Source organism: Dipodomys merriami, unplaced genomic scaffold, assembly GCF_024711535.1.
Source record: "Dipodomys merriami isolate MVZ:Mamm:240054 unplaced genomic scaffold, mDipMer1.0.p SCAF_52, whole genome shotgun sequence".
In the NCBI taxonomy this organism is placed as follows: Eukaryota; Metazoa; Chordata; class Mammalia; order Rodentia; family Heteromyidae; genus Dipodomys; species Dipodomys merriami.
This window is the reverse complement of record NW_027206091.1, coordinates 9,740,723-9,756,348: the sequence shown is the minus strand read 5'-3', so window position 1 is coordinate 9,756,348 and position 15,626 is coordinate 9,740,723. Positions and strand designations below refer to the sequence as shown.

Below are 15,626 nucleotides of genomic sequence, written 5' to 3'. Positions count from 1 at the left end.
TCAAAACATTGCCTGTGTGCTGAGGCCTGGAATAGGAGGACAGGGTCCCCCTCTCCAGGGACAGGAGCCAGCAGGTCACTAAGCATGCTGAGGGAGTCCCAAAGGGGAGCCCCATTCCACTCCTCCTGCTGCACCACCCAGCCTTCCTCTCACGCGTCCACCCCTGCCTGTCCCCACCCTACCCTTCCCTGGTCCTCCTGTGCTGCCCTTCACCTGCCCCTCCTCCTCTGGATCCTAGCTTCTCTTTTAAATTATTTCTCTTCCCATCTCCGTGCCTCTGTCTCTCATCATTTTTTCACAGTTTTCCTGTTCTCTCTTCTCATCTCTGAATATCTCCCTCCCTCCCCTTTGCCGCTTCCCTGCCCCCCTCTGTCCCTCATCCCACTCTCTGTCCCCATCTATTTAGATCTTATCAAGATGACCCAGCTGTGCCTATTTTTCCCTTCCTCCATGCCTGTCTGCCTGTATCTTCCTTCTCTTGTTTCTATCTCCCAGACAGCTACCCTCCTACCCTCCACATACACTACTTTCTTGGTCCTGGAGAGGTGAGGGAAGTAAGAGGGGGTGGGTGAGGAATCGAAAGGGAGGGAGGGAAATCCTAGTAGGGGGAGGGGAAGAGGGTCAGCCAGACCGGCTTGGCTCCTTGGGTGCCTCTGTCAGAGCCCCACCCAGGACAGAGTGGCATGGCCCATATAAGCAGCTCCTAGCCTGAGACTAGGAACTCAGTGCCAGCAAGTCACCTCCACCTGCCCATCCCTGCATCACCGTGCTCCTGCAGGTAGGTAGAAGGCAAATCGCCCTCTTCTCAGACACTCCTCTGCCCTCCCTTCTCCCTTGCTCATATCTGTGTCTTTTTGTTGTTGGTGGTAGTGGTTGTGGGGCTTGAACTCAGGGCCTGGGTGTTATCCCTGAGCTTTCCTGCTCAAGGCTCATTTTGAGCCACAACTCCATTTCTGGATTTTTGGTGGTTCATTGGAGATAAGAGTCTCATGAACTTTTCTGCTTCAGCTGGCTTTGAACCATGATCCTCAGATCTCAGCCTCCAGAGTAGCTAGGATGACAGGAATGAACCACCAGCACTAGGCTCTGAGTCTTTTGATCCTGTCTCAAGGTCTCACTCTTTGGCCACATCTTCCTTTCTCATGGCCCTGGATTGGAGATAATGGAGTTTGACAAGCCTGGGGGCTGAGCCCCAGCAACCCTCTCTTTTGGTTCCTCTGCTCTGGGCCATCAGATGTAAGATGTTTGTCTTCACTTCTTGGAGCCTCAGTGGCTCCTTCTGTAAAATGGACTTGCAGAGGAGTCCCAGCGCTGGGCGCGTGTGGGTGTTACTGGAAGCATCTCTGAAGGCACCTGTCTCTGCCTCTGGCTGTCTCTGTTTCCCACTCTGCCTCTGCTCTGAGGAGGGTGCTCTGGGGTCTGTCGGGCAGATGTTGAGATGGGCGAGTTTCTCGCCCCCCCCTCCTTTATCCCTCCTGATTGATTCCATGTCTCTCCCAGCCAGCAGGCTGACTTAGCTTCTTTCTTCCCAACTCCCTCCCCTCAGACAGCCTAGTCCCCAGCGCCCCAGCCCCTTGCCCTCCCCTCCCCAGTATCCAGCGTCCCTTGGACAGAATCTGCCGCTGTTATCTCAGCCACCAGCATCCGCCCGTCCTCACCGCTACCTGCTCAGGGCCAGCGAAAATGCAGTTTGAGATGCACGACAACGTGAAAGGCAAAGGTGGGATAGCTGGATGGACCAGCAACCCTCCCAGTACCTGGAACCTGGCTGCCTCCCTCCCCCTCTGGGCACACTGGCTTTGAAGACAAATGGCACCTGCTTCTAACCCAGAGGCCCCTGGAAAAAAAAATGCTGGAACCCAGTACCCCAGGCCCAGATGTGAAGGAGGAGGAGGAGGCTACATGTCCCAGCCCTGACAAGTTGTGATTCCCTCCATTCCCCATTCCCCTAAGGCAACCAGAAGTGCATTTGGCAATGGCAACAGGGACAGACTGGGGTGTCAGTGCCCAGATGTGGCAAAAGGGACTGAGGAGGTTGCAGCCATGTCTCTTCAGTGGGCGGCCTATGTGGCTCCGCCCAGCCTGCCCGGCAGAGGGAATGGGTGGCAGGGGCACAGGAAGCTATGCCAGGCTGCCTGCTGATCATCCTTCTCTTCCTAACTCCGCAGCCATGTCGTATCCAGTGACCACTCAGCCCCAGTGTGCCAGCACCTGCTACCAGACCCAGCTCAGTGACTGGCACACAGGTCTCACGGATTGCTGCAACGACATGCCTGTCTGTGAGTGACCCCAGAGGGCGGGAAGGGCGCTTTCAGTCCTCTCCATTTCCTTTCTTTGTAATCTCAGTTCCTGTTCTCTCTCTCTCTGGTCGGTTGTGGGGCTTGAACTCAGGGTCTGAGCTCTTTTTGCTCAAGGCTAGCATTCTACCACTTTGCAGCCCAGCCCCACTTCCGGTTTTTTTGGTGGTTAATTGGAGATAAGAGTCCCACAGGACTTTCCTGCCCAGGCTGTCTATGAACCGCGATCCTTAGATCTCAGCCTCCGAACAGGCGTGAGCTACCAGGGCCCGGCTCAGTTCCTGTTCTCTAATCCACTCCGCCCGCCTGCTCGCCTGGGTCCCTCCAAGATTCCTAGAAGCCTGACCTCCCTTCGCTGCTAGCCCCTAAGGCCCCTGGATACCTATTAATTCCTCCCCGGGACTTGGTTTTCGTCCGCTGAATTCTCTCTCGGGTCCTCATCTCTATGGCCACGCCCCCTCAACCACGACCACGCCCTTGGTGTGGATTGGGCGCTTACTGGCCACGCCCACAGTCAGCACTCCCGCAAACGCTGATTGGGCGCGCGCAGGCCACGCCTCCTGACCGTCCCTCCTCGTCCAGGTCTGTGCGGCACTTTCGCCCCGCTGTGCCTCGCCTGCCGCATCTCGGATGACTTTGGCGAGTGCTGCTGCGCGCCGTACCTGCCCGGTGGCCTGCACTCGCTCCGCACCGGCATGCGCGAGCGCTACCACATCCAGGTGCGCGCCCGGGAGGAGCGCGGGGGCGGGGGCCGGGGGGAGCGGGGGCTGCCTCCGGGAACCCTACGCGGGACTCCTGACCTTTCTCTCCCGTCTAGGGCTCCGTCGGACACGATTGGGCGGCCCTCACCTTTTGTCTGCCCTGCGCCCTCTGCCAGATGGCGCGGGAGCTGAAGATCCGAGAGTAGAGCTGCCCCCTCCTTTCTCCCCTTTTAAGTCCACGGATCGCTCCTGGCCTCCTGGGGCCACTCCTGCCCACTGCCCTGGTCCCACCTCCAAAAATACATCCACAGTAATAATTAATAATATAATAAAAAAAACTGAAAACCAACCCCGCCTACTGCCTTTGTATCCCAAGGAAGGAATCTGGGTGGAGAGGGAGGTGGGGAAGCCATCCAAGGTGTCGGGGTGTGGATGGAGGTGGCCCCAGTCTGACAGGATGGCTGAGAACATGACTTCCCAGCCTCCTTTAACCAAATGAAACCTCCCAAACCGCAGCTGCAGATTCCCCATCTGACATTCTGCCCACATTCTAAAAGCAAGCAAAATTAGGAAGATAGTCCGGGCTTACCAGTCTTCCTGGATCAGCTTTTTCCTGAATCAGTCTTTGAGCAAGATGGTCCCTCAAAACAAGTCTCTAGGTCCACCATCTTCTGGTCTGCTAGCATCCCGTAGTCATTTTCTCTCCCACTTCCTTGCCGCTCAACAAATTCACTTCTAGTCCACTGATCACCAGAAAGCAGACTTGGAATCCATTCTTCAATGGTGTTGTCAAAGCTGTGTTACTTCAGTGAATTCATAAGCCTTCCTAACCCTACTTTCTCCTTTGAAAATAATACTAAGATGTCAAAAAGCTACTATGAGGGCTGGGAAGGTGGCTCAGTGGTAGAATGCTTGCCTTGCATGAATGAGGTCCTGGGTTCCATTCCTCAGCAAAACATAAGCAGAAAAAGCTGGAAGTGGTGCTGTGGCTCAAGTGGTAGAGCCTTGAGCTGAAGAGCTGAGGGACAGTGCCCAGGTCCAGAGTTCAGGCCCCACGACCAACAACAACAAAAAAAATCTACTATGAATAATCTCTGAGTTCAAATCCCAGTATAGCCAAGAAAAAGAAAAAAGAAAGAAAAAACACAAGACAAATAGAACAAAACTCCCAGAAATGATGGATGTGGAACTGAAGACTCATACCGAGCAACCAGCACAATGTGTGGAGGAGTACAGGCCCTATGTAAAGTGTATTCCTTTTCTCCAAAGTTTCCACGGCATTGGTTAAGCCACAGCCTAAAACCCGGGCCTCTGACCTTCCACGCCCATGCTCTCTACACTCAGGGTGAGCCTCTTGCATTCACTTGCAACTGTAGAAGCAAGATCTGAGGATATGGTGTGGTTTGGAGGTAGCACAAGGACAGGTGGCATTCACCATTACCAGCATTCAGACGCTGGTTCAGAGCCCATCCCTTCCTCTCCCACATGGAGACCAACGCAGTTCCAACTGAGTCTTCCCCACACTTTTATTTGTTGCTTCAGCCACTCCCAGTTCCTCAAGTGTGGCCCACAGCTGCCCTGGACATGCACATACTGTGGGGATGGGGGCTTAGCTGGGGCCTCAAGTAAGAGGAAATGCAGGGCCCAGCCCTCAAGAGCAAAACCAAGCAGCTGGGAGGAGGAAGTTCTGGGAAAGCAAAAGCCTCCACTTCAGGAAGGTGGCTAGGATTGAGGTCAGTCCTCGGAGCAGAGCAGCTCACAAGTCCAAGTTTGGATGGGTAGGGTGAGCCCTAGGAGAGCCCCAAAGTCTCAAAAGAGCATTGGAAGGGAGCTGTGGGGTGATGACCCCACCATGTCTCTCTACTGCCCCCCCCCAGACATTTCAGCAGATTTTGTGCCTCTCTCAATAGGCTCAGCTCTAGATTCACAGGGGACCCCTGGTCCCCAGATCTGAACTCTATCCCTCCAGCCCAGGAAACATCCAGCCATCCGACCTCTTCCCAGCCACTGCCTTCTCCAGCACTGCCAATCCCCTGCACTCAGTCGGTGGTTTGCAGGAAAACCACTGGATTTGACTGCACAGCTGCCTCAAGGCCTCCTCGGATCAACACTGGACCGCGCCTTCCTCACCAGCCCCATCTTGAACCGCAGTCAACTGGATGTGTCACCGCATCCTGGATGTGCCCTGCACCTCCCTGACAGCACACCGCCCTCAGGCCCTTCTATTTTTCACCCTGCATCTGATCCTGAGCCCCCTCACCCAGTCCACCACCGTCTCTCAGCCCCACCGCCCCTCCTCTCCCTTTAGCACATCCTCCTCACCACTGCAGAATGGCTCACAGCTCTCCCACAGAACCCTCATGCACCTTCCTGCTGCCCTCAGCATAGACCCAAGCACCTCATCTGGTGCCCACCTCCAGACAAAGGCCCCCACGGTATCTTCTACCTGGAACTATGAAGCTCTTCCCGTGGCCATGACCAGTTCCCTTGGCCTTCTCGGTCTAGCTTCTCTGAAAGCCCCGCTTCACCCCACAGTCCCTCTACCCCACCTACCCCCATCACACTTCTCTCTGACACACCGCGTGGGTACATGTGCATGCACCATGGGGACATGTGGATTGTCTCCCTTCCCAGGGCCTTAAGTCCCTTGAGATCTGCAAACCTCCTGCTTTGCTCTGGGCCTGCAACAGTGCCTGGCATTCAGTAGCTGCTCAATAAATAGTCGCCAAATGCACAGCACAGGGGGACAAGAGGGAGGAGGGATGGTGGTTTCAGAGTATCCAGGGGCCCCACTCCAGGCCAGAGTGGTCCTCCCCCCACCAAGGGGACCCCTTGGTGGGTCAGAGAGACATGCTGGTGAGGTTGTCTTGATTCAACAGTCCCTTTCGGCCCGCACCCGCCCCGTGCCCGCTGCCCGCTGCCCCCCCACTGCCCCCACAGTACTCATGCAGCCTGTGTCGCAGGGTGACGAGGGCCGAGCCCAGGCAGGCACCATTGGGCGCGTGGGGCCCTCCGGGCAGCTGGAGCAGCAGAGTGGCCACCCCGGCCATGCCATCCTCCGTGGGCTCCAGGGTGATGGGCCCCGCTCGTAAGCCAGCAGTGGTGGCAGGGATGGCTGAGGGGTAGCACCCCCCGCCCATGGGTCCCCAAGGGCCCCCCGCCCCTGTCAGTAAGAGGGGTGCCAGGAAAGGCTCCGAACGGCGGAAGGCAGGTGGTGGGAGTCCGGTGGGCTTCCAGGCAGGGGCCGTGGGGTCTGGTGGGAAGCAGACGGTGACCTTGGCGAAGGGGCGGCTAGCCATCTTGGTCATCTCCTGCAGATGCCGGCGCTGCTCCTGCCGCTGGTCCAGGGCCTGCTTGGCTTTCCACAGGAGCACGCACAGGGAGAGGAAGAGGAAGAAGCAGGAGAAGAAGACGGAGAAGAAGACAAATAGGTCGATGTGGGCCTGGTCTTGCCGGAAGAAGAGGAGGCCCTGTGAGTCGGCTGAGCCGTTGGCGCCAGGCCCACTGGGGTCTCCCACACCCAGCAGCAGCAGGTAGAAGCGGCTGGACTTGAGGGCGTGGTGTTCATGCGGGTAGGTGATCACCAGCCGGTCCCGCACGCCACGCACCACCAGCACGGCCGCTGGTTCCGTCACTGTCACGTAGGTGATCAGACCTCTTGGCCACACTTCCCGCACTCGTGGCTCGGCGGGGATGCTGGGCCCATTCCCAGCCCCCTGTCCCCCGGAGTCCCCCGCAGCGGCCCGGGGTCCCCCATCAGCAGGAGGTGGGGGTGGGGGTGGAGGGAGGGGCGGCTGGATGTGCACGGTGTGGATGCCCGTGTCGGGGGCCACGCGGACCACAAAGGTGTCATAGGACGTGGAGACATAGAGGTCCACGGCCCCGAAGGTTACGTCCAGGGTCAGGCGGATATCCACATTGGTGAACTTGGGCTGCACCCCAAAGAGGACAGTGCGGCCGGGGCCCAGGGCCCGGCGCTTGGGCTCATGGAAGCAGTTGGTTTGGGAGGTGGGGTCGAGGCAGCACTCCTGCTCCACGGAGATGAGGCGGTAGCACTGCTGGCCGCCTAGCGGGCTCCCGTGGAAAGATTCTCGGCACTTGGCACACTGTGGGCAGGACAGGGACGGAGAGGCCATCAGGTGGAGCTCGGCCCAGGGCTGTTTCCCCCAAAAGGGACTGACCCATACCCTCGATCTGATGCTAAGTGGTCAATACCCTGAGCCCCAACTGGCCATGCCCTTGTGCCACGGGTCCCGGATGTCCCTGCCCATGCAGACACTGGCTCCCTGCTGCAGACGGGCACCCTGGGGCACAGCAGGAAAGTGCGCTACTGGATTCTGGCTCAACCTCCTCACAAGTGCTATGATGATTTGAAGAGGGAGAAACTGCTACTTGAGCGCAGCTGGGTTTGGAGGCGTGGCTCACTTGGTAGAGCACCAGCCTATGAGCAAAAGTGTCAGGAACCGAGTTTAAGTACTGATCTTATACCACCCCAAAAATGAACTTTACAACTTGTGGGTGGGGATATGAGGGAAAAACTTGAGAGAGAGCACCGGGCACTGGTGACTCACGCCTGTCGTCCTAGCTACTGAGGAGGCTGAGATCTGAGGATCACAGTTCAAAGCCAGCCTGGGCAAGGAAAGTCCATCTCCAATAAACCACTAGAAAACTGGAAGTGGCGCTGTGGCTCAAATGGTAAAGTGCTCACCTTGAGCTGAAGAGCACAGAGACAGCGCCCAAGCCCAGAGTTCAAGCCTCATGACCGACAAAAAAAAAAAAAAAAATTGAGAGAGCAAGAAAAGGGTGACACTGTCCAAAAAAAAAAATGTACTATGGGGGCTGGGAAGGTGGCTCAGTGGTAGAGTGCTTGCCTTGCATGCATGAGGCCCTGGGTTTGACTCCTCAGCACCACATAAGCAGAAAAAGCCGGAAGTGGCGCTGTGGCTTAAGTGGTAGAGAGCTAGCCTTGAGCTGAAGAGCTGAGGGACAGCGCCCAGGCCCAGAGTTCAGGCCCCACAACAGACAAAAAAAAAAAAGAAAAGAAAAGAAAAAGAAATGTACTATGGCCAGGTGCTGGTGGCTCACGCCTGTCATCCTAGCTACTCAGGAGGCTGAGATCTAAGTATAGTGGTTCAAAACCAGCCTGGGCAGGAAAGTCTATGCATGAGATTCTTTTCTCCAATGAACCATCAGAAAACTGAAAGTGGAGCTATGGCTCCAAGTGTTAGAGCACTAACCTTGAGGGAAAAGGCTCAGGGCTCAGGGACTGAGTTCAAAGCTCAATGAATAACAAAATAAAAAATTTTTAAAAAATTACCTGACTTATGTAACTTCTGCACATCGCCTTTATTTATTTATTTATTTATTCATTTATGTCGGTTATGGGGTTTGAACTCTGGGTCTATGCACTGTCCCTCAGCTCTTCAGCTCCAGGCAAGTGCTCTACCACTTGAGCCACAGCACCACTTCCAGTTTTCTGGTGATTATGTGGAGATACAAGTCTCACAGACTTTCCTGCCCAGGCTGGCTTTGAATGGTGATCCTTAGATTTCAGCCTCCTGAATAGCTAGGATTTATAGGTGAGAGCCACGGGCACCCAGCGTGGACATTACCTTTATAGTAACAATTGTTTTTGTTTCTGTTTTTGTCGGTCATGGGGCTTGAACTCTGGGCCTGGGTGCTGTCCCTCAGGTCTTCAGCTCAAGGCTGCCACCCTATCACTTGAGCCACAGTGCCACTTCCAGTTTTCTGGTGGGTTTTATAATAATTGTTTTTTTTTAACAACTAAAATAAAACAAGTCTATTTATTAAGCTGAAATAAACCCCAAATCACAAATTCAGAACCAAACTATTAGTCGTGCCCAGGCCTGCCCACTGCATGCCAGCTCTGGCCCTCTGGGCACGTGGCCTCTCAGAACTCACTTCCCCAGGCGCACCTGATACTTGTAGCAGTCTCGGCGGTCACTGGGGGAACTGCCCTGGCAAGTGCCCGTCTCTGTGTTGTTCTGACACGGGCAACCTGTCCCATCCTGCTCGTTACAGGTGTCTGCGTGGCCATTACACTGGCATCTGAGGACGGAAAGAAAACGGGTGTGGAACCCGTGTGACCTCTGAGGCTCACAGAGGCCAAGCTATTGCCTAAGGCCACAGCCACTAGAGGGCAATCTGGGTGGGAATCCAGCTTGGAAGAACTCCAGTGTCCCCTGAATGCTGGAAGGGCAGGGGTGGAGGCTGGCTCCACCAGGCTGCTCTGTAGCCTGCATTTCAACTCTAGTCTGAGGGCCAGGGTCCCGCTTAGCCCTACCCCTGCCTTAGCCTGGGGTTCCCTGGGGATTTCACCCACTTCTGACTGTGAGCAGGGGTTTGGGGTCAGGTCTGGCACCCAGGATTTTTTTTTAAATTTTATTTTATTGTAAAGATGCTGTACAGAGGGGTTACAGTTACATGAGTAAGTAATGAGTACATGTCTTGTCAAGCATTGTTACCCCTCCCCTATGTTTTTCTCCTATATCCCTCCCCCTCCCAGGGTTATTGTTATGAAGAAGGGCGAGGGTCTGCTCCTTCTCACTTGGTGCACTTCCCATCCAGGAGGAAGTAGCCGTGGAGGCAGCTCTCGCATTTGTCCCCATAGCTGTTATTCTGGCAGTTCACACACACGGCTTCGTCTTCACTCGGCCCCTCAGTCACCCAGTTTTCAATCTGACCAAGGAAGGAACAGGACGCTTGCAGGAAGGCCTGAACCCAGCCCTCCTCCCTCAGACCCAGGAGTCCAGGCTCCAGCCCTCCTCCCTCAGACTCAGTGTCTAGGGCCCCAGGCTCTTTCACCTCCTCTGGATCCAGTGAGTACTTCTCTGGCTCCCTCCTGGCCATTTCCAGCTCCTTCCTGGAGACGCAGACGTGACTGTTGCCGCGACAGAAGGCATGGCAGGGCCGGCAGGTGCCACCTCCCAGGGCTGACCCCACAAACAGTGGGAGACACTGCTCACAGTGGCTGCCCTGGGAACCCAGGATAGAGTGGTCAGAAGGGCTGAGGACGCACGGGATGAAGGACATACAGGGCTGGTACTTGGTCATTCTAGGCCTGTGATCTAGCCTCGCTTTACCTGCTCATTTCCAGCCCTAAGTTCTAAGCTCAGAAGCCCTTCCTCCACTTCACGCCCTCCCTGCTCCACTGCCCATTCTGTTCACCACCAGTGTCCCGATGTCCCACACGTCCCTGGTACAGGGCTTCCCCTGTCCTTGGCTTCTCAGGGCTCAGAATGAGATTCAAGATGTCTGAGCATGAGGGCTGTGCTATGTGGGTGAGGCCCTGGGTTCCACACACATACAAATAAATAAACATGGTCTTGACACAGGCTGACGGCAAGCCAGGGCAGGTCTGGGGTCATGGCCCAGGCCCCAGGCACCCACCTTGGTGTGGTTGCGGCAGAGCAGACAGTGGTCGCGGGCCCCCACGCCGGCACACTCGCTGTGGCGATTGCAGTGACACTCTGTGGAGCAGTTGCGGCCCACAAAGCCAAAGTGACAGCGACAGTGGTCAGGCTCCACGCATGAGCCGTTCACACAGCCCTGGGCACACACTGGGCGGCACAGGCCGGTCACACTGGGGGTGAGGGGGAAGAGAGGTAAGGGGCAGGTAGCCCAATTTCACCCACTGCCCTACCCTCCTTTCAAGCGCTGCCCACCCCAGTACCCCAGTAGATCTCCCTGGCTACAAGGCTCCATTTTTCTCTTCCCTTGGGGGGTGCAGCCCACCACTACCTCCCCGGAAGCTGGTCTACCATCCTTCCTCTTCTCAGGTCCCTATGGAACTCATGGCTTGCTGGTCTCCCTCACCACCCTGACCACTCCATAACTTAACCACACCACAAAGGCCACAGCCCTCCAATTTCTTGGATCAATTCCCCCCACTCCGTGATTCAAATTCTCTTCCTCCCATAAAGCAATGCGCTCAGATTCTCCTCCTCCCATCAGGCAATGCACTCAAGACTCCGCTCCTCCCATCAGGCAATGTGCTGGGCCTAGTCCATCAAGGTACACTGTCCCCACCCTACCGCCCAGCCCCAGGGGCTGCAGGCTCACTTGTCCATGGTATAGCCCGTCTTGCAGCTGCACTCATAGCCGTGGGGCTGGTCGTGGCAATTCTGGGTCTCATTGCAGTCGTGGTGCCCGTTTGCACACTCGTTTTCAGGGGGACAGGACAGGAAGGCCCAGGCCGCCCCAGGCCGTCCACATGTCAGCCCTGGTCCCAGAGATAGATTCATTGGGGGCCTGCACCCTCACTTCCTGTGGACCACACCTAGGCACTACTACCCCCAGCACCCCCCTTTCCCTGATGCTTGGCTCCCCAGCCCTTCTCACCATCACGGGGGCCGCTGAGTCCGCCCTCCATGCAGCGGCCGCCCCCATCCTGGCCCCCCCAGGCGCACCAGCCACAGTGGGGGCGCCGCAGGCACAGGGCACACTGGGTAGCCTGAGCACAGCCCAGGGAGCAGCTCTCAGGTCCCCGCAGCAGCCGCCCACAGCCTCCGGCCATACATCTTAGGGGTAGGTAGGAGGGGCTCAGACACTGTCCAGGAGGGGAAAGGGGGCAGGGGAAGAGAGGTAGAGAAGGAAGGTCAAATACAAGTATGGATCTCCCCACAGCACCCAAGGCCCCCATTCCTTGGCCCCAGCCAGCTCTCTCTCATGTCTTTCTCATTAGATATCAGGACCAGTCTGGCGAGGGAGGTCCTGCAGTGGGAAGACCCAGCAAACTTGAGCTGGAGGGGGGACACTTGGATGAGTAGACAAATTGCAGAGGAAGAATAGAGGGTCAAAATAAAAAAAGCCAGGCACTGGTGGCTCACACCTGTAATCCTAGCTACTCAGGTGGCTGGGATCTGAGGATTGCGGTTCAAAGCTAGCTCAGGCAGGAAAGTCTGTGAGACTTTTATCTCCAATAAACCATCAGAAAACCAGAAGTGGTACTGTGGCTTGAGCTGAAGAGCTGAGGGACAGCACCCAGGCCCCGAGTTCAAGCCCCATGACGGACCACCTCCCCCTCCCGAAAAAAAAAAAGTTTGACAGTAGTGGAACAAAGAAGGGAGGTGATGGCAACTGATTATAAATGTCTGTGGGCCACAAGCTTTATTAGTCATCATAACTCAAAAAACAAAACAACCCCCCCCCAAAATCAAAGGGTTAGGCAGAGAGCAGATAAACCTCATATTCCAAAGATGCAGGCTGCAGCTCCAGTCCCAGAGGCCTGGCTCTGCTTTCTGCCCACGTCCCCATCGTACCACCTACTGGTGATGTGACTTTCTTTTCCCTTCCCAGCTTGTTCCTTTCAGCTAGTGGTATGCAGTGGCCCAGATGGATACTGAAGAGAGGCAGAAGCACCATTAAGACCCACAGCCTCTTAGAATAAACATGAAGCTAAAGCTGGCTGTTGGGAAAAAGGCTTCTCTCACCCCAGTTGAGGGGCTGAAGGGTCATGGGTGAGGGGTGGGGCATCAGTCCACAGCTACTACTTAACGTGCTGAAACCCAGAGCGCATGCACAATGAGGCTTAGATCCTTGGGAAGGAACCACAGGGTGTCTAAGTGTTTTATTTACTGCTTGGACTTCAGTGAAGGATAAGAAGGGAAGAGATTCATCTGGGCTGGCTGCCTAAAAGCAGTCTGAAATCCTGAAATAGAAACCCTGATTGCTATGGCCGGAGCTCAGAGCCCACCGAGGGCTGGGCTGGCTATGAGCAGAGCTTTGCTCCACTGCCAGGTGCCCACTCTCTGCCAACCAGCCCGACGCGCCCATGTCTCGGGCATTCAATAAATTCTCTGTGCGCTTCTTCCCCTGCCCCCCTTGGATTTGTTGTTGTTTGCAGGACAGGCTCTTACTATGTAGCCCAGGCTGCCTTGAACTCTTGATTCTTCCTTCCCTAATACTGAAATTATAGGCAAACACCACCCTACCCAGTAGTTTCTTTAAAAAAAAAAAAAATCTCTGCTAGGCAGGGCTTCCAGATCTAAATTTAGTGCACTCACTGACAGATGGCAGGGCAGTCTGGGAGAGGCAGAGAAACCTGAATCACTCACTAGTCCTGAGTGGCACTTTCGGCTGTGACCTGCTGAAGTGGCCAAGTGTGACAATGTCCCACATCACAAACCTGAGAGCTTGTTAGACAACAAAGCCTAGCAAGTGCTCAGTGAAAAGTTGGTGAAAGGGAGAGAAAGAAGGGAGGGAAGAAAGGAGGGAGGGAGAGAGGATGGAAGGAAGGAAGGAAGGAAGGAAGGAAGGAAGGTAGGGTAGGAGGGAAGGAAGGAGGGAAGGAGGGAAGGAAGCAGGCTAGGGAGGAGAGTACTCAGTTGCTTGAGGCCAGCACTATGACAAAGAACAATGCTAGGGCGACTAGCCAACATGTCACTCCTAGCCAACATGTCACTCCCGGGCGGGCCTTCTATTCTAGATGCTTGTACTCCACCTTCCTGGGCTGGAACATGCCAGAAGCAATGCTGGCTTCTTTTCTCTAAAAATGGAAGTCCTAATGGCAAGTGTCCCATTTTCTCTGCGCAGCCGGCTACCAGGAGAGGGACTCGATAGACACGTCTTTGGAAGGGACACTAGAAACCAACAGGACGTTCTAGGCAGTCAGGTGTCCAACTGTCACGGTCACGTGGTGCCTGCTCAGGCTGCACACCTTACTGGTCACTTCTGCAACCGTGACACAAAGGTGTCCTGGCCTTCCCGTCCTATCTCTGCTTGTAGCGCCCCCTCCCCCCCAGGGCGTGTCTCACTGAACTGAGGCTGGAAACCTGACATAAGTGCTGGCTTGCTCTGAGTGGGAGCTGACCAGTGACCTTGCATGGGGTGGAGGGGAGGAAGGTGAGGGTCCGCTGGGGCTGGCCCCAGGGTGGGGGTGGGGAGGTACCTGTTGGAGACTGCTGCTCCAGACACAGTGCTGCCAGCCGCCGTCAGCACCCTTGGAGTCCAGGCAGGAGGTGCAGTTGGGGAGGAGGTGACAGGGAGTGGGACAGGGCAGTGGGGGTGAGGACTCCACTGGCATCGGGGACACGTTGAGCAGGGAGTGACTGAAGCACGTCCAGTCATAGGTGGGCTGCACGGAGAGGATGCGGCGAGTCTCTCCTGGGATGAGGGACACAGGAGTTAGTGTTCAGCTCCTCTCTCAGCTCTTCCTCCTTCAGACCCAGGAGTCTAGTACCTCTTCCTTTAGACCCAGGGGGCCAAGCCTAGCCCCCTTCTTCAGACCCAAGGATCTAGGCCCTAGCCCTCCTCCCTCAGATCTAGGAGTTTAGCCCCTTCCCTCAGACCCAGGGGTGCAGGCCCAGCCTTCTTCCTTAGACCCAAGGGTCTGGGCTCCAGCCCTCCTCCCTCAAATCTAGTTAGCTCCTCCCTCAGACACAGGAGTTCAGGCCCCAGACTCCTTCATCCCATTCAGTAGTCCAGGTCCTGGCCTCCTCCCTCAGACCAAGCTCCACTCCCAGGAACCAAGCCCACGGCCTTACCGGTCCTCTTGAACTGCCGCGTCCACATGCACTTGCCCTCGCGCGTGCACTGCTCGCAGTCGGCCGCCCCGCACGCAGCCTCGGAGCAGTTCCCCGCCCAGAAGACCTCTCGCTGGTTGATCCGACAGTCGTTCTCCGATGTGCAGGACCCATTGCGGCCGATGCAGGCGCCTTCGGGGCAGTTGGTGCACCACTTACAGCGGGGTGCAGATGCCTGGTGGGGAAAGATGGGTTCAGTGGGATATGTAGGGGGCCCCCAGCACCTCCTATTCCCACTCAATCATGGCTGGGATGTTCTGTGGCTCCTGACACCCGAGGAATACACACTAGTACATACCGCCAGCCCTTCCCACCCAAGGGTCCTCACCATCCCCACCCTGGCCATTCACCTCTCCATCTCCAGGCTGCAGGGTCCGGGGATGGCGGGCCAGGCACTCGCTGCAGGTCCGGAGCCGTCGACATTCCTCAGGGGAGCGAGGCATTGGGGAGCAAGGTGGCCCTCCACAGCCCAGCCTGGAGGACACAAGGCCGGCCTTGGTCACCCCTCAGAAATGGGTAGCCCCAGCCAGGATCCGATGGCTCACACCTGTCATCCTAGCTACTCAGAAGGCTGAGATCTAAGGACCACAGTTCAAAGCCAGCCCGGGAAAGAAAGCCTGTGAGACTCTTATCTTCAACAAACCACCGGAAAACTGGAAGTGGTGCTGTGGCTCAAGTGGTAGAGAGCTCACCTTGAGCTGAAGAGCTCAGGGTCAGTGCCCAGGCCCAGAGTTCAAGCCCCCACCCCCCACCAACAAAAAGAAATGGGTAGCCCCCACATCTTCCTGCTACCTGGACTACAGCCATCAGTAAATACCCACACTGCCCTCCCCTGCCCCATTAGTCACTAAGTCCTCTATCTCCTGAGTTCCTCTCCAACCATCCCTTCCTCCTCACCCCTGTCCAACTCAGGGCCTTCCTCTCATCCCCCACCAGCACCTGGATCTGCCCCTGCCCACGCTCTGCCACTCCATCCCCCCACAACCGCTCCAGATCTGCCCTGCCTCCTGCAGCTCAAACTTTGTGTGCTTCCCATTACCCACAGTGATCCTTGAAGGCCCACATTCCATAATTCTCTGGATTTT

At 56.2% G+C, this 15,626-nt stretch overlaps 2 protein-coding genes across 2 annotated transcripts in view; one reads left to right on the top strand and one right to left on the bottom strand.

Moving 5' to 3' along the window:
* The first annotated feature begins 1,639 nt into the window (after nucleotides 1–1,639).
* Nucleotides 1,640–3,319, top strand: Cnfn (cornifelin). The gene is made up of 4 exons (XM_069999002.1): nucleotides 1,640–1,720; nucleotides 2,169–2,279; nucleotides 2,880–3,016; nucleotides 3,115–3,319. Exons 1-4 carry the CDS (start codon nucleotides 1,684–1,686, stop codon nucleotides 3,202–3,204), a joined length of 375 nt encoding a protein of 124 aa, XP_069855103.1. The 5' UTR covers nucleotides 1,640–1,683; the 3' UTR covers nucleotides 3,205–3,319.
* Nucleotides 3,320–4,510: 1,191 nt separating this feature from the next.
* The window catches only part of Megf8 (multiple EGF like domains 8), a 40,630-nt gene continuing 29,514 nt past the window's right edge, over nucleotides 4,511–15,626 (bottom strand). The window contains exons 32-41 of the mRNA XM_069998941.1: nucleotides 14,892–15,015; nucleotides 14,503–14,716; nucleotides 13,908–14,122; nucleotides 11,360–11,567; nucleotides 11,081–11,240; nucleotides 10,409–10,601; nucleotides 9,824–9,994; nucleotides 9,567–9,697; nucleotides 8,935–9,067; nucleotides 4,511–7,104 (exon numbers count right to left, since the gene is read on the bottom strand). Of these exons, the coding sequence (XP_069855042.1) occupies nucleotides 5,839–7,104; nucleotides 8,935–9,067; nucleotides 9,567–9,697; nucleotides 9,824–9,994; nucleotides 10,409–10,601; nucleotides 11,081–11,240; nucleotides 11,360–11,567; nucleotides 13,908–14,122; nucleotides 14,503–14,716; nucleotides 14,892–15,015 (2,815 nt within the window). The 3' untranslated portion in view covers nucleotides 4,511–5,838. The remainder of the gene's footprint in view (nucleotides 7,105–8,934; nucleotides 9,068–9,566; nucleotides 9,698–9,823; nucleotides 9,995–10,408; nucleotides 10,602–11,080; nucleotides 11,241–11,359; nucleotides 11,568–13,907; nucleotides 14,123–14,502; nucleotides 14,717–14,891; nucleotides 15,016–15,626) is intronic.